At 43.3% G+C, this 25,470-nt stretch overlaps 1 protein-coding gene across 5 annotated transcripts in view; it reads left to right on the top strand.

The window, feature by feature from the left end:
- ANXA5 (annexin A5) overlaps positions 1 to 25,470 on the top strand; it is a 59,310-nt gene that overhangs the window by 13,408 nt on the left and 20,432 nt on the right. Inside the window, exons 1-2 of one of the 5 annotated variants that reach the window (XM_026081462.1) lie at positions 23,058 to 23,149; positions 23,231 to 23,269. The exons of 1 other annotated variant lie outside the window; for it this stretch is intronic. In XM_026081462.1, coding sequence (XP_025937247.1) covers positions 23,261 to 23,269 — 9 coding nt within the window. In that variant the 5' untranslated portion in view covers positions 23,058 to 23,149; positions 23,231 to 23,260. Of the gene's footprint in view, positions 1 to 23,057; positions 23,150 to 23,230; positions 23,270 to 25,470 lie in introns of those variants that run through there. 3 more of the 5 variants (XM_026081463.1, XM_026081459.1, XM_026081460.1) reach the window with 3 other exon arrangements.

Genomic DNA, 25,470 nt, shown 5'->3' with positions numbered 1-25,470 from the left:
CGGAGCTGCTCCTGCCGGCCGGCCCCGAGGCGCGCCCGCTGCGGGTGGGGGAGCCGCGCCGAGTTGTACCAAGCCGTGCCGACCCGTGCGGAGCCGCGCCGCGTCGTGCGGAGCCGAGCCGGGCTGCCCCGGGACCGGCGTGCCCGCCGCCGCCGCCGGGCATGGAGTGGGAGCTCAACCTGCTGCTTTACCTGGCACTCTTCTTCCTGCTGCTGCTGCTGCTGCTCCTCCTGCTGTGCCTGGTGCTCCGGCAGCTGAAGCGCTCGGCAGGCAGCGCCCCCGGGGCCCCGCGGCGCGGCCGCCCCTCGCGGCGGGAGCCCTGGGGCTTGTGCCGGGAGCAGGCACTGTGAGCCGCCGCCCGTCGCCGTCGCCTCGGGCCGCCCCAGCAGCCCCGGCCCGGCCCTCGCAGGGACCCCGGCCCGGCCGGGCGGGACTACACACCCGGCAGCCTGTGCCCCACAGGCTGCTGCCACCTGCGCCATGCCAAGGGCTCCTGCTGCCCGCAGGCATCTCCCGCTCTCTCTCCTTGTCTTCACCTGTGGCAGAAAAATTAAGGAGAATCTGAAGGTGAGCTTACCCTGCAGCTTTTAGTCTCTAACTAAATCATGTAAAACTCCCGTCATGTAAATGTAAAATGCTTTGTGGAAGAGACTATTTTGGATTTACTTTGGCATACTGAGATCTGAATTTGACTCAATTATACTATTTTAAAATTCAGCATTTGGCAACAAAAAAGAAGATACTCATATTTTTAAAAGTCTTTTTTTTTTCTATCACCACTATCCCAATTTTCATTCCGTTATTTCACAGGACTTACTCCCTATGTATGACTAAAATACTAGGTAGACTTAACTCGCAGTAGGTGGGGACAGACCCTTCTGACTTCTTCAGTTCCCCGATGAGGCCAGGGTCTGCTTTGGCCCCAGCACAGCAGCCCAGGCGCTGCAGTGCCGGCTGGAGAGCCCTGGAGTGCACATGGCCACTCCTGCTGGCCACCTGTCACCCTGCGCTCATGGACTGGGCACCCTGAAGAAAGTGGTTTGGCCTTTGGGTCGTCAGGAAACTCCTACGTGTGCAGATTTTCTCGCAGTGTCATTTTTGATAGTTTTCTTGTATCATGGTGTCTTTGAAAACTAGGCCGTACGTGAGTGAGTGCTGCCGTTGCGCATTGCTAGTGCCCTTACACAAGTTTTGATGAAGTTATTAACTTCTGAGAGCCTCTCACCACTCCCCCTTTTTATACAGTACAAAAATCTATGAAAACAGGATTTGGAAATGACTTTTGATTGCTTGAATGGCACGCAGTTACCTCTTGGTTCTGCAAGGCAAAGCAAAATGGCTCAGTAAAGCGGCACATTGGGTTTGAGGTTACTGAGCCATGGGCTGGTAACTGCCAAAGACACTGAACAAAGTATCTCACATTTATGTGGGGGCTGCTGCTGGCAAGGAGGCAAGGCACTGGAATGGGTGTCTCTACCATGACAAGAGGACGGACACAGTTTGGTCCTTATGGGAAGGGTAAGTGGAGAAGTTCATGATAGATGCTAACAGCTGCGCAGTGAACTTAGTGAAAGAAAAATATTTTAGAAGTCTTGTAGAGTTGGTGTTCCTTTTTAAATGTGGGGGGGGGGTTAATTTTTTTTTTTTTTTAGATGTTATTAGATTACAGTTCCTGGAAGCAGTCTGGCTGCTCGAATAGCATGCAGCCTGGTCTAGCTTTGCAGCAGAGTGTATTTTAGAAGGCAGAGCACCGTGCTAATTCAAACAGTGTCTCTTAGTGTACCGCCTGCTGTATTTAGATCTGCTATGCATTTCTCCGTTGCAAGGTAGCATGCTGCGCAGACAAGGCTACTGTTTTGCCAGCTTAGTATACCAGCTCACCAGCCCTCGCTTTGGTGAGTTTGGGCCGTCTCCCCATCCACCCTGCGCCATGCCCTTCTCCCATTTCTCTTTATGCTCACTGCTAGGTGACAGGGCATAGAAATATGGGTCAGGGGTCCGTAGCCACAGTGGGCTAACGCAGCCTGCGAGGAAGACGTAATCGCAGGCGCAGCCAGTGGGAGCTGGTGCAGTTGGAACTGTGGCTCTCCATACCTTCCCAGCCTTTCCGTGGGCTCTGGGGCTGTAACAGAGCCACTGCCCTGCTGTGCCCAGGGTGCCGGGGTGCTCTGCTGCACTGGGAAGGTTTCGGCAAACGGAGTGACAAGGGCACATCCAGTTTGGTTGTGGGGAAACAGTATCAGTCAAATTCCCAAGGAGCCAGTGTGCAGGGGGCTGTAGCTTCAGTTCTCTCTAGTCCTGTCTTGCCTCCTCTTAACGCACCCAAATTGCGTTTCAGCACCCCTGGGTGGGCTTTCTCAAGGTCATGGGAAAATGATGAGAAAACAATCCTGTGGAGGTTTTCCTGTCTGTGACCAGTTAACCACATATCTATGAGGTTTTCTTTTTCTTATTCTGTGAAAATGGTGGGGATAACTTCCGTCATTGGTTAGGAAGAAGACTGGCTAATGCTTTTACTTGATAAATACAAATAACCATGGAACTGTATGGCATATTGTACATGAGCACACAGAGATTATCTTTATACCTAGCTGACTTTACAGATAAATAGCTCTGAAGTATATCAAATAATGTGAATAGTTGGGATGTTTTTAATAGTAGGAATCTTAAATGCATTTTAATAACTTGATTTGCAGAAGCACTGCATACTTATTGTATTGTGAAGAAATAGAGATAATTTAAATTTTTAACAAATCTTCATAAATGCGACTGACAGACAAGACATAGGCTGAGTTACCTTTATTTGTAAATTGGAAACTAATAACCATTCTCCTCTCACATATATATATTTTATTCCAATGTAATGTGACAGAAGTCTGTGGGGCTACTCAGTTAAACATTAGTAAGTGAGAGGATTATCAGCTCTTCATTTTGTCTTGCTTTGGTACTAGTATTGCATCGCAAATATCCTAATTTCACAAATATCTGCAGTGTAGGAATATTTGCGCCAATATTTACTTCCTCTGCAAGTAGCATGAGTCCTCCCTGAAAGTAATCTCCATATTTCAGTGCAGTCATCTACAGTGTCACTTGGAAGGACAAACAGCGAGGTGGTTTGGCACACAAGTGACACCACACATCTGCACCAGGCAAACACAACATTTCCATTTGGTATGGATTTTAGGGCACAGCTGTAGAGGCAGCACCATCCCATCTGATGATATAGTCACCAGGAAAAGGGCAAACAGAGATCAGGGTCCTCTGTGCTGCTGTTGTATCTGATTATTCTCCTTTCCAAATGAAGATTGATGCTGCTGATTGCCCCTCGTCCTTTTGCTCAGAGCAGAAAAAAGACCACCCCTGGTACAGAGAGTGCCTCTCCCACTGTCCAGAGCTCTTCCTTCAAAGTTTCTAAATTCCCAGTGGCCACCTTTGAAATGAAAGACATGCCTCATTTTGCCTAATCAGTGAAGAGAGTGAGAAGTAATCCAAAGGCTCTAAGAGATGAGGCAGATGAATCATTTGGGGAAGATGCAAACAAATAAACCAAAGAGTGAGAGAAATATAAGGTGTAATCATAAGCAGTAAATTAATCCTCAGTGTGCAAAGCAACAAGAGGGTCTTGTGTACTGATGACCTGTGTAAGCACAAGTATCCTGTCGCTGAGCAGGGACTAAGGTCTTCTTTCTGTTCAGCCCAAATGGGCGTCATCCAGACACCTAGTTACTAGACCATTGCCAGCAAAAGGAGGGAATGCAGATAAGAGCAATAAAAAGTTTTTAGGGAATTGTGAGGGAAAGATTAAAATAGTGTATGCTTTTGCTAACTGGCAGCTAAAGGGGAACACAATCACCTACCTATACTCGAGGGATATAAATACCGAGGAAGAAGACTTGTTTAGCAGAATCTGTAACTAGGCATAATGAGATAGAGTAAGACTAACAGCAGGAGAAACTGCTTGATGATGAGATGTGTTAAATTAAGAAATAATCTCCCAAAGAAAACACAAGAAGCTCAATATTTGCATGTTGAAAACTAGGTACAATGTACAAGAGGGAATAAACCTGTGCTTTTTCAAAGATGTACCAACTATCTAATCAGCTCTTTTCTCATCTCTAGATTAAAAGAACCTTAAGCTCAGTGTGTCAAATTTATTTCTGGTGAAACCTGAGGAATTACACCAGAAATGTCCTACTTTGGGAATCAGTAAATAATCTAAAATAAATACAACAATCTATTTCTTTGTTAGATGTTTAATTTGGTATGGATATTCTCATTGTGACAGTCACAGCTGTGCAAGACCTGCTTTAATTTCCTGGCATCCCAGAGAAACTCGTTATTTCTTTTGCTTCCCTGCAGATGTGTTGCATCTCTCAGATTTTATTTTGAAAATCCACCTATTCAGAGAGGGCTGTCAAAACTCCTGTTTTGAGGGGCCTTAGGGGGCTTTAGCCAAACAGGTTTTCTGTTTAGGCACGCTGACACATCTGAACTGAACTACCGGCTCTTGCAACTTGTGTCACTCTCAGAAGATTTGATGCTGGTTTTAGAGTCCCAGCTTCTGGATTTGTGTGATGGTGTAGTGGCATACACGCCTATTTTCTTTTGCAGAAAACTTTTTAAATCCCATGGTGCAAAGAAAAAGCTTGAAAGGGAGAAAGGTAGTTGGTCAAGGTTTTGCGGTTACATCTTACTCTTTCTATAGAAAAGACCTGATCCTCTTTTCAGATAGCTGGATGATTGTGAATGCACAACGCTCTCAAAACGGAGTATGATGATCCATCTGACTTGGGCTTGCAGAATAAAAGATCTTTTTTTGTCAGATTGATTTTTTTAGCTTCCCTCACAGTAGTGGCTGAAAATTTTAGAAAATGGGGAATATTACAAAATTACAAAAATTGAACTGAATTTAGTTCTATGAGAGGCCTAGACAATTGTCAGAGAAACTAAAGAATGCCTCAAAAATCCATAATTCTATATTTGCAGTGTGACCTTACATGAAATGCAACAGCATGTACTTCAGATGACTTCTTTCTAAATGCGTATATTTTATTTTTGGTTTCCGTAAAATTAACTTCCTCAGATCAGAGCACATCAATAACAATGGACTTAAGATGATATGCAGTCTTCTGCTTTTTTTTCTGGGCTTTTTAAAAATATTAATGATAAAAATGTGCGTCATCAGTCTGTTTAGTTTATTGTTTCTGAAGCTATCTCGATGGAAACAACACCCTGAAAAAAGGGTTAAAAGACTGCGTGCATCCCTGCTTCATTGGAGATAACAGATGATAGAGAAAACCGAATTACTTTTCATTCCAGTCTTTGTACACAAAGGCTCTACTTAATCTGTGTGTTAGTAAATGGCACTCCTACTCTTCAAGGAGATTCAATATGATGCTCTCAATATCTTTAAACGCTGAATTAACTGCAAGTCTACTGTGATCACCAAGCTTACTTGCACCTATTTAACACTTAGGAGTTGGTGTGCCCTAGCATGTATTTCCTGCTGAACACTAAGCTTTGCTTCCCTTCTTCTAAGCGAATTAGGCAATATCTCACCATATAATTCAGGCGTTGTTTTCCTTGTGCTTGTATTTTCTACAGCAGTTGGTGAAATACCTCCTAGCACAACATCTCGCTCCAGGTCCCTCTAGTGGGATGATGCCTAGGGGTATTCCTACACCAGCTAGGGATGCTCTGCGCAAGATAAATGGGTGTAAAGTAACAAGTACTCAGTTCCCTGCCTTTGATTTAATTTTCAATAGAGCAGCCAGGAGACACAGAGTGTGAACTGGAAAGGCTGCTGAAAGGTGGCAGCAGGGAAGGTGAGGAGTGCTGGCTTTCAGTGGTCGCAGACTGGGTCTGAACTGGGATGCGAGCCGCCCCTTGGTCTGACTTAAGCCCTGCATGTGTTGGAACTGCTGGGTTTCGAGGTGCGTGGTGCACAGGCCGGGCTCCTCATGCCGGCAGGTCATTTCTTTCTAATATCTCCGTGATTGCACAAAGTCGGCTTAATGGTGCGAACAGCTCTTCAAATTACAAAGATTAAAAGCAATGAACCTTATTTTGGTTTGTTAAACAGGAATGGTATTCCTATAAAGTAGTAGTGGAAACCAAATCTGGGTAAAATTGTAGCACTACAGTGATACATTTATGTTATTCACACTTTTAGATACCTGTTTTTCATTTTGATCTTAGATTTTATTATGCTTCCTTTTCAATGAAGTTGTCACATGCTTGGGTATCCTTCACACAGATTAAGACTACTATGAGCTGTTTCTTTATCATGTTATTAAGATATCAGAGTTTAATAATCTATGTGCCTGATAATATGGGGTAAATACTAATTTTACAATTGATACTGTAGTAATTGTAGAAAAGGAACCATGTCCGCTATGTTAATACTTCTGCACAAAGTGGTCAATAACAGACAAGTTACCAAGATTAAAATATATATATATATATATAGCCAAAAATTCATTCATTCCATGAGTTTGCTGTATAGTATCTCTGTATCAATCTAGAAAGCACAGAATAATTTAGTTTTTTTTCTTATCTCCAAGTACTTGTAGAAAAAAATTGTCCATTGCTTCTGACCTTAATTCTGTCCCTTTTTAATAGTGTTTTGGGTACACAGTTAATGATTCAAAGAAGCAATTTTGATTGTCTAAGTGACTTTTGCAGCTGCTGATGTGAGACAAGTAATTGTTTGGAAGAGCATGATGGATGTAAACTTAAAAACAGACTTGGAACATGCACACGCCTGCTGCTGTTTCTCCTATGCGTGATTAGCAGGAGGGATTTTCAGCAGTGCAAGGAGACAAGGTGAAAAGGAAGCGTAGAGAATTGTTTTTCTAAAGCTCAGCAGAGCCTGTGCTCCTATCACTGTTTGTTTGTACATGCCTTATTAAAATTTATGTTGCATTAAGGAGATGCTAAGAGGCAACTCCTTGTCTTAACTAATGGTAATGGAGTTGTCAGTGGTATCCATTCTTTAGCAAAAGATCATCTATCTGCGGTAGAATGGGTTTCGCTGGTGCCTTGATTGATTGCTCAAGACAAGTTTAGCTATTCTGCACTGCTAGAGAGGGTTGCTGGCGTATAATTTCCCTGCTTTGTTTTCTCTCTCTTTTGGATGATTGATGCACTTGAACCAGGACCTTTTACATGACATGAAAGCCATGTAACTCCAGATGTGTGACGAAAACTCAGTATGCCCATTTCCAAACTGAAGAGCGCCTCCCAGAGCCCAGGTGTTCATATCGTGACAGTATTGCTGGCTCACTGACTCTTCGGGATAAGCTCTGCAGAGCCTGCCAGACGCTTCTGGCTGGAGCTGGCTGGACAGGTGGGTGGCCAAGGCCAGCGGTGCGGGAAGGGAGCTGGGAACCTGCAGGCAGCGGGACTTGGAGGGGAGGAAACACAAGTGCTTCGATGAGAAAGCTGGTGCTAGGGAGAGCGGAAGGGGAGCTGGCTTGTTTTTGTCATGACAGGGGAGAGTGGACACCGAGAGATTAAGAGCAGTGGGACATGCACCTGGCAGTGGCCTGAGTGGGATAACTGGAGCCCGGCGTGGGCTTGTCGTTGCCGGCGGGGTGGAGGACGGGGTGGACATTGTGGGCTCGTCTGCAGTGGCTCCTCAGGGGCACCCTGGTGCATGTCTGCTGAGACGGGCCGGCAAGGATGCGGAGACAGAGCGGGTCCCGGGGAGCTGAAGAGGAGAGGCAGGAACAGCAGAAGGGGTGAATATTTCATTGCCCTTTGTTTCTGATGTGTAGAAAGGAGCAAAGGCCTTGGATGCCGAGGTATGTCTCCGGAATGGGGAGAAATGTGTGGCAGTTTTTCTCTACTTTGATCAAATCATTTCCAAGGAAATAGTGAGTTTTTGCAGAGTCTTAGATAAGGAGAGACTTCTCTTACTTCCATTTGTCAAATCTGGGCATGAGACAGACCTTGGGGCTATGTGGAGACCCGCTGCCTTACTTTTTGGCTCCCGTCCTGCAAAGGGGAATCAGCATCCTTGTGTTGTGCTGGGCTTCTGGACAGGACATGGGAAGGGACCCTGCGCACCCGTGTCCCGCAGTGGCACCCCGTGCCAGTCTGCAGGGAGCTGCCTAGTAGGGAGGTATGATGGTGTCTGCTAAATGCTCCCCAGCCCTTCAGGAGGGGTTTTAGCATCAGCACAGAGGCTCTTCTGTCCAGCTATGAGCACAGCCTAGTACCCTTCTGCTGAAGGGAGCCACATACTGCCTTAAAAAAGATGGAGATGTCCTCTTTGGCTTTAAAATTGGGGGGGGGGAAAGTGTATGTCTTTATGGTCTTTTCATAAAGGCCTATTGAAATGATCTTGTCAAAAGAATGAGTTGTGGTAATTTGTCAGTAGTTGAAATGATGTAAACCACTTCTGTGTTAAAATGTACAGTTTGATTAAAACAGAGATGTTTCAATTTCATAATCCTTATTTAGTACACTCTGCTTAAGTGATTAACTGAGTTATCTGTATCTGTTGCCCCAATTCAAATGTGTACTCACTAGAGACTCTTCGTTTGTCAGAAGATTATGGATATTTAGCAGAGGAATTAGAGGTCTGCAATACATTATTGTGCGAAGAATAAGCATGGAGGAAAAGATGATTCATCCCTGCTCTATACCAGCTCTGTATTCACATAACTCATTCAAACTCAGCTGAATTCGATCACCTTGTGCAAGACTAAAGCTGGAAGGGAAACGTGCGGCATCCGGTCTGCTCAGGCACTGCTCTTCACCTCTGGAGTTCGGCGCTTTGCAAAACCCCCTTACCCTAATTCCTCAGATGGGAAAGTGAGGCATAAACTGGCTGTAGGCGTGCAGAAAGGTAGCATTACTGCCAGGATACAAGGCATACTGCGGGCTGGCTCACACGCAGGTGAGCCCGCGGTGCCCCCTGCCTTCAGCCCCGGGTGGCAGCAGCAGAAACTGCGTGCCAGGAGCAGACTGTGAAGTGTGCACCGAGGGACCTGCGCACACCCAACGCTGCCCCCGAAATGCTGCTCGGAAAAGGTTCCAAGGAGTGTGCCGTAACGCCAGACAGACAATGTTGTATGACTTTGATCACTTGGCTTTCATTTCAGAGAAGGTGCAGCAATTTTTCCCTGTCCTGTTGCTATATGAAAGACAGGTGAAACTTGGTGTGGGGGAAAGGAGCATTCACCATGACTCATGCTTGTTTTGTAATGTGGGTGACTGGTGACTAGGAGATGCATTGAGGAAACTTGCTTAAGGAACCTACAAAAAGCCCCCCCCTTTGATAGCAAGTTACTAGCTTTTGGGGGCAGCGCTAAGCCCTCAACAAGCTCTCTCTTCAGCCTCCCCTTTCTGCCACCAGCACTATAAGTAAAGGTAGGCTCTGTCGAAAACCCTAAAGTGACAACACTTTAAAAGGTGAAAGACCTTAAGCATGGACAAAATATTCATGACAGAGAGGCAGAGCCGTCTGAGGTAAGAAGACACATAACAAACTGATCTGCTTATCTCAGCCTGCAGTTGTGCTAAATGAAATATTACCTGGACGCTTCTGTAGAAAATATTTCAACTTTTAAGCTTAAATGCATAATTCCATAACTGCCCAATGTTAATTTAAGAAGAAATTACATTCATATTATTTTTTTTTTATCTGATGTCTTGAGTGTATTTCAGTTCTTCATACATATTCAATGCCTGACCTGAGCCCTCATTCACCATTTGAAAATTGTTTTGCTGATAGCTTTTATGAGTGTCAAAATAAAAAGGATTTGCTTGACTGAAACCTGCCTGGACTGGACAAACATTTCACAGTTGTGAAAATCTTTTCCTCTTCCATTTTCCTTTGAAGAGAGTATCTGAATACTAGAGCATACTGAAGCTGTTGCAGTGGAATAAACCAAGTGCTTTTATGAATTATGATGATTTTAGTTGCACTCTGTGCTGAAGTAACAAGACTTAGCTATAGACTTTACTGTTTTCTCCTTATTTGTTCATCTTTCACCTAGTTTCTGTGGGATTTGCTGGTGTCTAATTTCTCTGGCATGAAATCTGGTTCCTCTTTGTGTAAAATAGAATCCAAATTTACATTTAAAGTCTTATTAAGGACCAATAACAAAGAATTAACAAACACGGAACCTTTTTTTTTTCCATTTACTTGATTGCATTTATATAAGGCCTATTTCCAGTTCAGAATCTGTCTTGCTTGTTTTAAAGACAAACTCTTACTGTGAAATTATCTATCAGTATGAAGCGTTTTTCTTAGTAGTATCAGGAACCTACTGATGGTTTCATGCCAAAAAGAATGGAGAGCTAGAGGGAAACCTACCTACAGATGGTGAGAAAGCTCAATAAATAAAACCATTCTGGGATCAAATACTAGGATGCTGTGGTGATATTGTAGGTAAACAAACCTTTTCTTTTTCTTCAGCACCAGAGCTGTCAGTTTTAACTTCCCACAAATAAGAGCAAAAACATTGTCAACATATTTCTGAGTGTGAATCCATAATTTAAATGCATATGGCTGGCCTCATCTAGACCTTTTGACTCCTTGAGGTGAGAGAAAGGGATGCAAATAGTAAACATGATAAAAGAAAAACACATGAAGTGAGATACCTGCCTGATTGCCTGGTGGTATTTTGAATTGTTGGAATAAAACTTTTGCTTGTCTCAGGATTTTCGAGGAATTGTATGTATCACCACTGTTACTGTTTACTTTATCGTAGTATTAATGGATGCCCATGAAAGATTTGAAAAGACATCTTTTTTCCATCCCTCGGCTGTAAGTTCAATACCCATGCCTTGCCACTAGATGTCTCATTTTCTATAAAAAAGCTTAAATCATGCTGCTTTAAAAATCACTAATGTTTGAAATATGGGAAGGGATTTCAGTATGTCATTATTTACATTATTCTAAGTTTTCACTTCCTCTTTGCCTATTACTGTAGCTATTTTTGAAAAAATTTGCCACTAACAGTGGTTTAACATAGTTTAACTAAAATTCCTACTGGGGACTGGATTGCAGATGTAGGTTTGACACGAAATGCATAGTGCTTCTCCATCGTGGTATTCAGTAGAATAACTTGTGATAACTTGCCTTTGAATTATTGTATGACAGCACTGCTATACAGGGATATATATTTTAGTGAAAGACTCATACAGAAACCAAACTGTGGGTTCTATAGCTACCAACAGTAGCAGGTATTCGGCATAAACTACTTGTTTTGAGTTCCTTTCATTTAAAAATATTTCTGAGGCAAAGCTACGCGTGAATGATGTGTGGTGTAAGCTGTGTGCAGGCCTGAGCAGAAGATTTGTGCCTTTGTGCAAAGGTGTGGGAATTATAGCATCAAATACACCAATTTATGGTGCACATGGTGACATGAGCTACTCCTTCCACGCAGATTATATTCACTCAGGCTCCAAAACAAGGAAGACACCTCCAGTACGGATTTTGGCCCTCCGGACCCCAAAGCCGTCTGTCATGATCCTCATGCATTAAACCCCGGGGCTTTGACCTGAGGCCCCTCGCACCCGCGCAGGCGCCCTCCTGGGGCCCGGCTCCCAGAGCGGCCACAGAGGCCCGCAGGGGTTTTGCTCGCCCCCAGTGGCGAAGCAGACGGAGGCCCGGAGGCCCGTGGTGCGGAGAGGTTTCTGTGTCTCCTGGCTTCCTCCTGTGGTTAGAGGCACAGCAGCTGTCACCCATTTCTGGGACGTGCGGCCGCTCGCCTTGCTCTGCGCCACCTCTCCGCGTTGCCTCCTAATTCAACAGTTCAGCAAGGTGCACATTCACAGCAGAGAAGAAAAGCCCTAACTAGCCATACGTATTCATTTATTCTGGCTGAAGGAAAAAGGGTGATTTATGTTTGCAGCTGTCTTCAGCAAATAATCTAACATGAAGAAGCAAGAAGTTAGGTATTAAAAGGATACATCTCCTCATGTTCTGTAGTTTGGATGCAAAGTTTAAACATGCTGATTCACCTGGTCCCATTGAATGGGTGTGAGCACGCCATCTTTTTCAACAGCTCGCAGTGTAATCTTCCTAGATCTAAGTACTGTAATGCCTCACTAGGCAAAATCTAGGATACTGCCATTTGGTTTCACTTAATTACTACAGTCATTTCTGGTGCTGATATCTAGTATACATCTCTAGCTGCACATGAGCTCTCTTGATGCCCAGTTCTGGACAGTCCGGAGTGTTTCTGGCTCTCACTGGTATCAGTTATACTCAGCAGTTGGCAGGATTGTGCCCTAAAGATTTTTTTAATGAAATCTTTGCTGGCATCACCTTTATTATGGGCTAAGTTTTGACTTTTTTGATGACTGCTATCTGAGGGCTCAAACAGCCCCACTGTGCAGCTGTAGTAACACCTCACTCCACAGGCAGGGTAGTGCCTTGAAGTCAGTGACATATGTGGCATTTCAGGGACATGTATCAGGGTGCTGAGCATTTTACAAAACAAAGATTCTGTCTTAATTCCTGCCGCTGGTTTTCTCACTAACTGATAAACCTAGTAAGAAAATGGTGTTGCTGCAAAACATATGGAATAACAGCAGCTGTTTTCTGAAAGGCTCCTCTGCAGTTTGAGGGACAAAACCGGGATCTGTTACTGTGAGCACTATATCAGCACAGAAGAGAGAAGTTTCTTGCCCCTGAGGATGCAGAGCATGGAAAACAGAAGCAAGGGGTTTACAACTAGGATAAGCCCGCAGAGAAACGGATAGAGATGCTTGGCCGTGCTAATGACAGAGAGGAGAACTGAGGTGTTAGAACAGGGACAGGGGAGCCAGTAAAATTACAGAAAAGGGAGTAAAAAAGGCAGAGCTGACATAAGTTATCCCCTGTCTATCCATGCTTACCTTTGATGGCTGCTCTTTTCCTTGGCTATTAATAAAATAAGATGAGAAAATGTTCACTGTTAGAGCACCATATTTCTCCTCCTCCTCCCATTTTGAGCAGGGTTTGGTGATCTTCATGAAAGAGCAGACAGTGAACCAAGCAAACATCAGGGCTGTATGTGGGATAACAGCATGCACAGTTTGTATGTCATGTGCCTGCTCTGTGATAACATTTCTCATGCACCTGGAAGTCTGCTGCTGGACAGCCTGGTGCCGCAGATCCTTCCGCAGCCAGCAGGACTGTAAGGCTGAAGGTTTTTAAAGGAGAGTTAATGGGATCAGGGCCAATATTTCTCCCCTTTTCCTTGGTCCTGCCAGTCCAGAGCTGGGAGGTGTGCAGTTTTACAGGAGCAAAATTTGACACGCTTTCTGAAGACTGCGTCAAAACAGTGCTCTCTAACCCCAGTTTCACTGATCTGTTTGTACCAGTGCAGAAGAATATGCAAGGGCATAGTGAGGTCTGGACATTTCTTTTTTTTCACTCTAGGAAGATAATTTGTCTGGCTCAGTGATGGCATTTCATTCCCTCTTAGCTCCACACAATCAGTCCTGCATCTGGGTCTTTGCTTCTATGAGCCTTGACCTCTAGACATGAAATGTAATGGCAATTTTATTTGCAGGGTTGTGGTCACCTGGGATGTGGGCAGGCAAGCAGTGCTGCAGACAGTCCACGGGGAAGACCTTCAAACCACTGTGACCAGCAACAGGTGCAGCAAAATGAAGAGCTCAAGATAAATGGGGGGGATGACATTTAATGTAAGGCAGTCTGCAGTTTCCTTTGCAAATATGCTCATCCTGTCACATCTGAATGCCAAAAACCAGGCTGGTGTTTGGTTTGGTAACAGATCAGGATGTATGGCAGTAGCTACATGTGTACTGCAAAAACAATGTTAATCTATATTTTAGGGTTTAGCCCTCATTATCATCTCATGTGTAGACATTTTCATCAAGGCACTTTTATGAAGAGTATGTATTATTCTAACCATTTCACTCCTGGAAGAAGAGACTTTGGGTCTCAGAGTAGCCTAATAGTGGATCCTGGAAAGGACTCAGCTTGTTACTCTCAGTTCATTCTTCTACTCTGGAAAAATTAGCATTGCAAAAGGCTGTCAGTATGATAGCTGACAGAGCAAGCAAATCAGAGAGTTTGTCATTAAAAATACTTTACTTGAACAATAGCTAAATATATGTTCTTGCGAAGGGGAAAAAACCTACTTTGAAGTAAACAAAACTACAGTCGTTTGCACCAGGATAGAATTTGTTACCATGTTTCTGGACCCTAACCTGTTTCTTTTTTACTTAAAGTTTTGCTGTGATTACTGCTACAGCTCAAAAATGCAAATTAAGGTAACAAAAGCACCCCCAAAAGTCTTTGAGATACAGAGGTGCTGTGGGATCTCAGAGGAATATTACTGCAGGCATTTCTCCCAACTAGTAATTTATTTTCAGTTGAACAGCTAGTTTAGGAAGAATAGAAATAGTCTCTTTTTACAGACAGCTTTTACAAAACGTGATGTGGAGTGAGGAGTTGAGACTACTGGGAATGTTGACTACACATACAAGTTTACCATAAATTCATTATATTTGCTGTCTTTTTTTGCTAAAGCTTTAACTCCTTGAATCATGTTATCACCTGGAAATCTCATCTTTCATTAAAAAAAAGCAATAGAGAATTTCTCTATTGTTGCTATAGAGAAAGGAATTGACAATATGACACAAATAGCTATGAAAGAATTGCATATCATACTACCTGAAGCCTAGTCCTGTTCTTGAACAGTGGGGCCAGCAATACATAGAGAAAAAAGGTGTTGTGCCTGGCAATGACCAAGATGGGAGCAGGAGAATACTAATAAATGCTGTTTAAAGGAGTATTTTAAAATTTTCTTGGAGGGGGAGGTAGATTATTGTAGGCCCTTCTACATTGTATAGGAAAGAGCGAGAGTGAGAGAAGGCGGATTTATGGAGTTTTGTCCTATACGGGGCTACACCCAAATGCTCATGTTTGCATGCATAAACCTTTGTCCAGTTACTTGCTCATCTTTGAAGTTTTAAAATTAAGTAAAGAATAGATCATTTCTAAATCTAGAGTGCCTGTGTGTGTGTACAGAGCAGCAATGACTTATTGGGAGCAATTAAAAGACTTCATTTATTTGCTGGCAGTTTCAGTAGATTTGTCCTAGTCCAGATGTCAAAACGTATCATAGAAACCTGTAAAAGGACTTTAAAGTCTTGAGCTAATTGATAAAAAAGCTTCTTGTGTTTACAGGAGCAGTAAATATCCAGTGCTAGAGGAATATATGAGAAGTTATGGAAAGAAAGCGTAGAAGTAAATTAGGTTCAAGACAAATTATCAGAGCTCCGTAAAAGACACTAGTACCTCCTGATAAGGCTGTGGGCTCTCTCGATGGTGCTGCTAGCTGCCCACATGGTCTGAAGTCAACGCACTCCGTAATGGGGGGTTGATGAAGTAGTGACTGGGAAGATTATTAATTAGATCAACATTTTCATTTTAGAAATGTAATGAAAGGTTGAAGTGAAAGCAAGCTGATGTAGGCTTTGTTTGCTTCTGCCTCCAGACTTACTCCCTCGTTACTAAACTAAACTTTTGTGGGCCTGATTCTGTTCTTACTTGGGACTCATAGTCTATACAGTTTTAAGGGAGAACAGTCATGCCTTGTGCTTTCAAAAATACGCAGAGATAGGAGGGTGCTTCTTAAATTAACATCCTTAGAATAATTTGTGGGTTTTTTTTTCCTTTGTCAGTAAATATGTAAACCAAGGAGGCAGTTTTCAGTGACACTGAGGTCCTTTGGCAGTATAAAAAGAGAAAGAACAGCCCAGCGCTAAGTCAGTAGCTTGTGACTTGACACCTGGGTTCAGTTACCGACTGTGCTGCAGATTGCCTATGTGACCTTAGGCAAACCACTGAGCCTTAGCTTACCTTTATTCTCCATTTGGAAATGAGGATACTAGTGTTTCTATATCTCAAGACTCTCGTGAGAATGCTAAATGGTAGCATGCTAACCAGGGCCTTAGATGAGAAAGAGATCTTGTTACAGGATCTCACTTACTAAGTATTTGGGAATAATAAAAGCAAATGCCAAATTTATTTAGTAGCATTGTGACAGTTCATATCAGCTAAGTTGATTAATGTTTCCCTTCATCACAGAGCAGGAGACATGCACTAGTGGAAAATTTTTATTTTCTTCTCCCAGATTTTTCAAATTTCCATTAAATTAAACCTCCAGCAAACAGAATTGAATGTTCTTCTCTCTGCTCCTCTTTTCCAAGTATAATTAATGGCCTAATGGGCTAAGGGAAACATCTTTCTGAAGTTTCATTGTTTACACTTGATGGATATTTACTGCTGTATCACAGGTTTGTGATTTCTCTTAAATTCTTTAAATGATGCTTTAAGTGCTGGGTATAAGAGAATGTTCTGCTACTGTTGATGGGCTGTCCCCCTCATACACTCTCATGGTGTGTGTGTGTGTGTGTAGAGCACAAAGCGTAAGTGATCTGCTTGAGATAAAAAACACAGTACAGAACAGCCAGAAATATAACCCAAGCTCCTGACTCCTTTTCTCTCCCTTTCCCCTAGGGAAGTCCAAAGCACTAGTCATCAGGGACGTCAGCTGTGTCTCTCAGGGAGAATTAGGCAGCCTGGTGATCAAGGCTGGCCTTAGCATAATGCTGCAGAATTGCCCTTGTATCAATCAATATTAGCATCCAGAGCCTGAGACAAGTATTGGAATCTGGCTCAAGGGATTTATCTCTGTGGATATAAAGCTTTGCTTGAATTCACATTGATGACATTCTTGTAGTATGTCTTTCTATAGAGATAGTTGCAAAGAAACCTGCACCTCCTCTGAGTAAAAGAAAATATTTTTTTCCAGTAAGGTGTATCCAGCTGCTTGATGCTGTAACAGGTATGAATGCTCTTAACTCCTGTTAACCTTTTCACATTGTAGGGGTGTCCCAAGAGAAATCAAGAATCTGACGGAGCACTGCTTTGTAATGGGCTGGGGATTAAAAGTAATGAATCACTTACAGGAAGTTGTCTTTGCTGGAACATAAACCAACATTTTTAGTCTCCAAAGCAATTCTCAAAGCACTTTAAAAAAAAAAAATCTTCCCCTGCTTTGTACTTTTAACCTGTCCTTCAGCAACCCCTTCATGCCAGCACATACAGCATGGAAAGAATTTTATAAACTTTCTGTCGGTATTATAATCTGAGCCCATAAACCAGTAACACCCTCCCTTCTCTCCTAACATATTCCTTATGTTCAAAGGGTTGCTGTTTCGAATTTTGTCTTATACTCCCACCTGAGGTGCTTGAGTGCTGCCAAAGCTCTTCTCACCGGAGCTAGCAGTTGTGCTGCGCATGGTGTTTGGTAAGAGCCAAGCGACAGGGGGCACTGAGAAACTGCCATCCTCTGGCATCTGGTCTGGAAATGAACTGGTTCCCTCTGTGTTAGTATTAATCAAAGCATCAGGATGAAATTATTCTTTTCTCCTCACTCAACTTTACTTCTGACTTGTGGTTCATCAAACAATTTTCATTGTTTCACTTCCAAAGAGACATTAGAGATAGAGTGTGAAATGCATCTAAGGCCGATCTTCGGTTATAGTTTCGTAATGGAACTGTGACTACAAGCACTAGTGTCTACTCCCTAAGATTTTGCAAGCCTGAAATCTTCCTGGGCAAAAGTTTATTGCTGTTCATTGCCTCTACAATAGGCTTTTTTAGTATTCTGCAACGGGATTTTTTTTTCTGAAGAGAAAATATTTGAACTAGGACACTGACTGTCCTTGGCCTTTCAATATCCTGTGAAAAGGACTCTAATGTGATTACAGTGCTTTGACTCTTTTAGATAAATTGAAAGACCTTTTCCTTCTCAGCAGCCGTCTGATACATAGCTGAAGGAAACTTTCCTTTAATATGGGCCTTGTTTTTTTTCTTCTGTGGTGCACTTGAAGGTAGCTATGTTGTGTCATAACATCTTGGAAGTGTTATTGGTAACAAAGTGATGTATGATACTTTTGGGCAGGAGATGAGGACACACACTAGAAGACTGTCTTGATACAGCAGACCATCTATCTTTATTTTTTCTTTTTAAACCTGAAGTTATTGGTCTTTCTGTGATACAGCATCTTGCATTTGACAGCAATTGCAATAGGGTGTGCTTTTGAAATTAACTGCTTTTTTGCTAACCTTTCATCCTCTAAATCTTTTACATTGTACCTGAAAAATATGCGGATGCATTTCAGTGCTACAACAAGTCTTTAAAATCATTTCCCAGTTCCTTAGAAACCCATTATCAATTAATTATTTCACATATCTGGTGATTCTTGTATTTAACGTTTGCCTCCCTTCTACAACTGAAGGTCATATAATGAATCTGTTGTGTAACTGTGGGGTGATGGCAATTTTGAACTTTATGCTGTGGTCAGGGCTCCAGGAAAACTCATTGGTTTATTTATATTGAATAATGTGCCCAGGCGACCTACCTGCATACCTGAATTTCATATAGAAGCAAGAAGGTTTACTGAGATCACACTTCTTTAGATAGCATGTGCATATTGTTTTTGTATTATATAATTTGCAATCCTGCCTACAGGCTCCTGAACCCAGGCCCAGAGATGCAGGTTATGCTGAGTTTGGGTTTTTTTTTTTAAAGAAAAACCCCAAACAACAGAACAATAACTTTGTTGTTGAAGAACAAAAGGCGACTTTCAAAGTTTATCTGAAGCCACAACACAATCATTTCATCCGGCTGCTTCCTAGTGTGGCAGCAAACAGTCCTTGTCTAGGATTTCAGTCTTTGTGCACTGAGACAAAAACTCTTTCAGCTACCCGGTCTAGAGTAGCTCGACATTTCTTTGGGAGATAGCAAAACCTGCATTCTCCCAAAAGTAGAGAAGTGGTGATAGATGAAGATGGTGCCCATGACAGTCTTTCATGCTCCTCTCCTACCACCTCCTCTGTAGGACTATATGGTGAATTCTCACAAAGGTGGGTTTCAGGTTAGCCCCCTGGTCCCCAGCTTCTCACCTCCTCCGGAGGAACAGAAATGCGCAGGAAGCAAGCCCTCATGAGCATTAGTCATTCTGGTTTTTGTCATTGTGCCGTTTTGGATATATATTGTGTAGTTGTTAATCCCTTTCCAAGAGGTTAGGCCAGGGAAGTGCTAATCTCTGACACAGCAGCAGTAGCCTATGTCTCTTCAGAGCAAAACCCTGTGAATGCAGAGTGTATCCCCTGATTGATGCAATCCCATCTTGCCTCCTGAGGAAGTGCAAGATTGCTAATGTAATACATGCTTCTCACATCACTTTGGCTTTCTGGCTGCTGAACACTTCTTGATTGCCTAACTAAGGCACATTCAACCTCAGTGTTATATTTCAGCATTTCTTTACCCTTTAAAAGCATGATTTTGAGGCCAAGTCAGAATTTCACTCCACGCAGAGAAGATCTGTGCCTTGAAGCAAATTTGGGATTTGAAAAAGCATGACGCTGCTTGCAACTGAAGTTGTTGCGTGTGCTCAAGCTCAATACATCGTTAAGGCATTGCCGCTTTATCATTTTTTTACATTATTATTGTTGTTGTTCCAGGTGTTTACAGCTCTGTGCTTAGGAAGGCTCAGACCTATGCTTTGCCAGCAGCAGCAGTGCCAGGAGGCAGGCTGTTACATCCTGGAGTGATGCTGCTTGTGTTTGAAGATGCAAAGGACAAGCAGGGCTTGGGAGGGGGAAAGACTGCTTTAACCTCATATGCTCTTTCTTGCTTGAAAATTAGGCTTTCTTTAAAAACAAAAAACCTGACAGGATTATACTAAATCTGAAAGATCTATATGTGGTTTGTGGGTGAACACTATTGAATACTAGAGCAGCTAGCAGGTGTGTACGCACAGAGGCTATGAAGGTCCTGCACCTGATGCTTTTACTACTTCACTATCTGTAAGTGTGTCCTAGCCCACCTTAAATCTTGCCACCAAGGCAGTCCGTACAATATGCATTTCCCTCCTGTTACATGCTCATGTCTTCCTCAGGTCCATTCTGGATTTGCTGGTATGGCCATTCTTGCCTCTTCCCTTTGTATTCAAGTCAATGCAAAGACCAATATTCTGTGATGAGCAGGAGATTTTCGAACATCTGCTCATGCCAAATGGACTAGTAAATCATTTACATAATTTTATTCTAATGCCCCTCTAGGCCTCCTTGCTCCACAAAGTTGTGCAAATATTTGCTTGCTTAAACAAACATTGATGACATTTTAGTCTGACTAGAGTAACTTTTACTCCTCCTAACTTCATCTGTTGGCAACAAGATTGCTCTGTTCTTCTCAGTTTAACCTTTCCATTGCTACAGCTAGTGTTTATCTTACATCATGTGTTTCAGACCCCCTTCAGATCAGGAAAATACTATGTGTTCTCATATCCAAGATTATCTGTTCCTTATCCTTCATGGATTTGAAATCCAGAGGTTACCTTAGACTGGCTGCACATTACCTCATATTTGACTGGGGGTAAGACTGTGCGTGCAGCGAATGGAGTAACAACCTATTGTGTGTGAGCTCCTTGAAGGTAAATGAGAGGAAAACTATTTCAAATGCCTCGAAATGAAAGAAGGTAGACTACTTCACATTCATTGTAGATTAAGTGTGTACACAGAGACACTTACTGCAGAACAAGTGGCATATGTTATTTTGCTCCCAAATCCACAACCTGCAACACAATGTTTAAAGGGAAAAATGGTACTGAAGACATCTCTTAACTTTTGATGATTTTCTTAAATTTGAGAGTGGTTATAAATTAGTTAGGACATTAAATATGGCACAGGAAACACAAATCATATAATCCACGTACCAGAAAAATCCATCCTCATAGTTTGAAAGATATTTGAGAAGAGCTAGGCGAAAACAAGCTTTTTTTTTTTTTTCTTTAAAGTGCTATCATACACATGAAAATTCGGCAGTGTTTGTGTTAAGCTAGCAGCAGTTATTTTGTGTCAGACTGCCCAGTTTAAACTATGCTGGCTGTTACAGGAAGCTGAGAATTCAAAGTTTACATTGCCGTTCTGGGAGCCAGGAGGGGCTTGCTGCGGCAGAGGGGAGGGCAGGGGAAGATCGCCGTCTTTCTGAGGCAGCGCAGTTGCGTTCCAGGCAGTCTGATGCTAATTGCTGAATAATTTATTAGACAAATATACACATTTTTCCAGATTGTTCAAGGTCTTGTTTCATCATTTGTGAAGCTTAATGGATACATTTGTATCAATAAAGGGAACTGTACCAATCTTTGTTTGCTATAGGAGGGAGAGCCTATTAACACATTTCAAAGCAAGGAGGGCTACAGCTTTATTAGTTTCTAGACAGCTTACTAATTGTTCAAATGATACTAATAGAGTCCTTTTAAGCTTTCTCATTATCGAGTAACTTTTCCTTTACTTATCACACATCCGAGTCATGAACATGGTCTGAATTCCATTTGGCTGTGCTCACACCTGTGGCCTTCTGTGCTCTGCGCGGCAGTTGTGTGCCTCAGTCTGACAAGCAGAATTTTGGAGTGCACTGAAAATGGCAGATTTACAGCCTACTGTTTTGTTTTGTTTTTTCCTTTCCTGTGTACATACTTGTACTTTCTCCAGATGGTAAAGCTTGAAACATGAACCCAGCATGTCCTGTATCTGCTCTGGAAATAATGTGTAAGGAGAAAATGGCTTTCACTGTTACAGAAGAAGATGGGTGTGCCTAAGCTGGGTTGTGCTTGAACTGAAAGCAACCAGTTTGAACTTTCACAAATATTTTTTAAAACCACTTCATAAGCCTTAATGTTTTCTTAAATACCCTGACCCTACATCTGATCCATTGTGCATTTCCACACGTATATATTGAGCAATATTGAACAGCTTACTATTCCCTTCATGAGTCTTTGGGTGTGTGTAGAATGTCACTTAAATGGATGGGTTGCAAATTAGACTAATAAGGAAATCAGGCCATTTTAGCAAACCATTTGGCCCCCAATCCTGTAAGCAAAGCCAGCTGGATCTCATGTTTTTCCTGAACTGTTTGTGAACTTTTGGGGCAACATGAAATGATGGAAAAAGATGTAAATTTACATCATGATCTGCAGTTCTGTCAGCGTTTTCAGAGGCAAACACAAATCATTTTAAATAAGACTGAAGTCACCATTGTATGTTAAAATGCTCACATAGTGAGATAACGTTCATGTCTTGTTTTGGCAAAGATGCTAAATTCTGTTTGTGCTGTAATTGCTTTTCCTTCTGTCATCTAACACACAGCTCGAGTGCATCTGTATGGGTGAGGAAGCAAATTTGTAGCTTAGGGTGAAAATGTTCATTGAAATAGCCATGCAGACTGCACCCTCCCTGTTCTCCGGAACAGCATATATATTCTCTGTACTTGGGTGACTGGAGTGGTCCCACTGTAAGGTGCTGAGAAGTAAAAAACATCATCACCACCCATTAGATCCTGTATAAAATGTTTTTACCTTACTGGTAGCCCAGACTAATAACCTTCACACTCTGATCCAGTGTCAGGCTCATTTTGCTAACCTAGCTTACTTGGAAGGTAACCTAAGTCAGCTAATAAAATGACTGCTTTAAAATTTAGTATAGGTTTGTCCTTTAGTGATGGGGGGACCCAGCTCCCTTTCCTCTTGTGATTAATAGGAGGGATTTTTCACTGATTTCAGCAGGAGGAGCCTTGCTCATGCTTTGAAGACTCTCTGCAAATGTCATTTTTCTTCCCAAGGTTTATTACTAAAAAAAGAAAAAAACTTTAAGTGTACACTTTATTGGCATAATAGAGATGGTGCAGAAAGCGGTCATCTAAGGGTGACCGGCTGCGTTTCCCGACGTGCTCGGGCCTCGGGAGCGCAGCGCTTCACGCTGGCCGGACTGGCCTGCAGCAAAGCGGCGGCCGCTGCCCAGAGCTGCCGGAGGAGCCGCCTCGATGGCCCCCGGGCCCGGCCTTCCCCAGGCGGCGCCTTCGCGCCCCTCGCAGCCTCGGGAGCCGCTACCCCGCCGGGCTCGGGGCGGCGGCGGCGGCTCCCCGCCCGCCCGGGGTGGGGTGGGGCCAGGCCCGTCCCGTCCCGTCCCGTCCCGTCCCGTCCCACGGGTGGGGCGGGCTGCGGCGGGGCCGGCTTCCTCCCTCCCTTCCTCCCGTCCCGCCTCAGTGCTCCTGCGGCTCTGGGCGGCGGCGGCGGCGGCGGCTCGGCGGACCCGCTAGCGGTGAGGGGGCGCCCCGCGGGCGGGCGGGGAAGGCGGCGGGGCGCGGGGCCGCCGCGGCGCTCACGGTCTCTCTCTTCGCAGACTTGGCCCCGGCGCGCGGAGGACCCGGAGATGGCGAAGGTGAGGCGGGCGGCGGCGCCGCGGGGTGGGGTGGCCGCCCGCTAACGGCCGCCCGCTAACGGCCGCGTTCTCCCCCACTGCTTCTTCTTCTTCTTACTTCTTCGCTCTCGCCGGTTTCTGGCCTCCCTCAGATCGGCCCGTCCCCAGAGCTCGGGAGGCGCTGGGAGGAGGACGGGGAAAGCGGCTAGTCATGTGAGCTACACGTCAGGCATAACTTTTTTTCCGCCAGTTTCCACTAATTTGGCCAAGTTTTCAGTACCGTGTATTTATATTATGCCTGGGTGGAAGCTCTTTCCACTGGCGGAGGGAAGAGAAAAATTATTATTTTCTTCTCCTTCTCCTCTTCTGGTGTTCCTCCTCCTTTTCCGCTCGGCACAGGACAGCCGCGGTCGGTGGAGGCTTGCCCACGCAGCCCGGTGACACGTCTCAGGGCTGTGTAGTCCCTTCTGCTACTTTGCCGTATCTAATTGTTTTTTGTTGTTGTTGTTTTTTGTTTTTTTTTCCTGAAAATGTTGCCGTTACCACACTGTTTCACTTGTTATTTTTTCCTTTGCAATCCTTGTGTCACTGTTGCTACCTTGGAGCCTGAATGAAGCCGTGGAGAATTAGTCAAACCACACTGTTTCTACAGTTACAACAGATGTATTCACATTCTGCAAAGTAAAATAAAAGTTAAATTGCTTATTGCTCTTGTGCTGCTGTAGGAAATGAAAGCCCTCGGATTGTATGAGTGAGGCTAATTGCACAGTAACACTGTAGTAGTTTTTTATTTTAATTTGAAATAATAGTTGAATGATTTTTAGTTGAATACTTAGTCGAATGGTTTAATACTAGTGATGTTTTAATGTTGCTGAGAGTATTTACTCATATTCTATCTGAATTTAGTTTTTAAAGAAAGATGGGGTTCTTCATTTTAAAGAAAGGGCATTTTATTTTTAATAGTATTCTGCTAAATCCTTGCTAGGCTTTTTGAGGGATAGAAAAGGGGATTTCCTTTTAACTCAGCCTGGCTTGTTTAGGGTGTATCTCACTGGAAAATAGGGAACCTTACCCATGCCAGTGCAGGATATCTGGCCAGACTGATCTACCTGGACAACCTTTTATTGCCACGGTATATGTAATGTCACTTGTAGGTTTGAAGATAACTTCTGTCTTGTGAAAACATGGAAATCTCTGATTCACTTGTAATTTACTCCACATAGACACTGACTTTGATTTTTGATCTTTGTAAAAGAAATGTTTCATTCTTCCAAAGCATAAACCAGTTATTCTTGTATTCATGTGGCAGGATTTTCTATTGCCTGAGGTAACACTTGGGACTGAGTTGCTGACTGTGGTAAATTGCGGTGGGCTGAAGTAATTGGAACTATGGGGTCTTGTACCAGGTGGGTCTTGCCCTCCAGTTTCCTCCTTCGGAGGACTGCTTTCCACTGACTTCAGTAACCTTCTGCCTGTATGTGGCAGTGAAAGGCTGTAAGAGTGTTAAGGCTTTGTAGCCTGTAATTCATTCAAAAACAAACAAACGTGAGGAATAAGGTCTACTCCTCATGGCAAGTGTATTGCATGCTTTTGCATGCAGAGAGCTTTTATTTTCTGTTCTTAATTTTGTTGCACCATGAAGTAACACCACAAAATGAAAATACATATCAGTTAATTATGAAATGTTGAGTATTAATTGACGGTAGCTATTTATACAGGCAACTAAAGGTTCAGAGTTCAAAACAGCTGCGCAGAACAGCACCAAAAGTGCTGTGTGCCGAAGTCCAGTTAAGTCTAGATATGTCACTGAAGAATAAAACCTTTGAAAAAGGTAAGTTTTTCTTGGAGTCTCAGCCACTGAAGTAATTGCTCTTGCTCAGGAGTGGCAAGATTTATTTATTTATTTATTTATTTTCCTCTCGAGGTGCTGAGGCATTTTGTCTATTGCACTGCCAGGAGAAAAAGATCCATTCATTTTGTGGGGAAGCTACGGCACACCATAATGCGCTGTGCAGACTGGTCTCTCCATGTCTGTGTTTACCAGTTTGTTCGGAGGAACACTGCTGCTCTAACAAGCTGCCTTTTCTCACACCTTTATCTGTAGTGGTCTTTGTTAGTGCAGAGGTGTGTATGTGACAAGATCTTCCTGCTTGATGAACTAGCTGCCTTGGAAATTCTACCCCGTAATCTTCGCTAGTTCAGAAATCTTGAAACAAAGCAGC

This window comes from Apteryx rowi, unplaced genomic scaffold (assembly GCF_003343035.1).
Source record: "Apteryx rowi isolate R43461 unplaced genomic scaffold, aptRow1 scaffold_55, whole genome shotgun sequence".
In the NCBI taxonomy this organism is placed as follows: Eukaryota; Metazoa; Chordata; class Aves; order Apterygiformes; family Apterygidae; genus Apteryx; species Apteryx rowi.
This window is presented reverse-complemented; position numbering and strand designations above follow the sequence as displayed.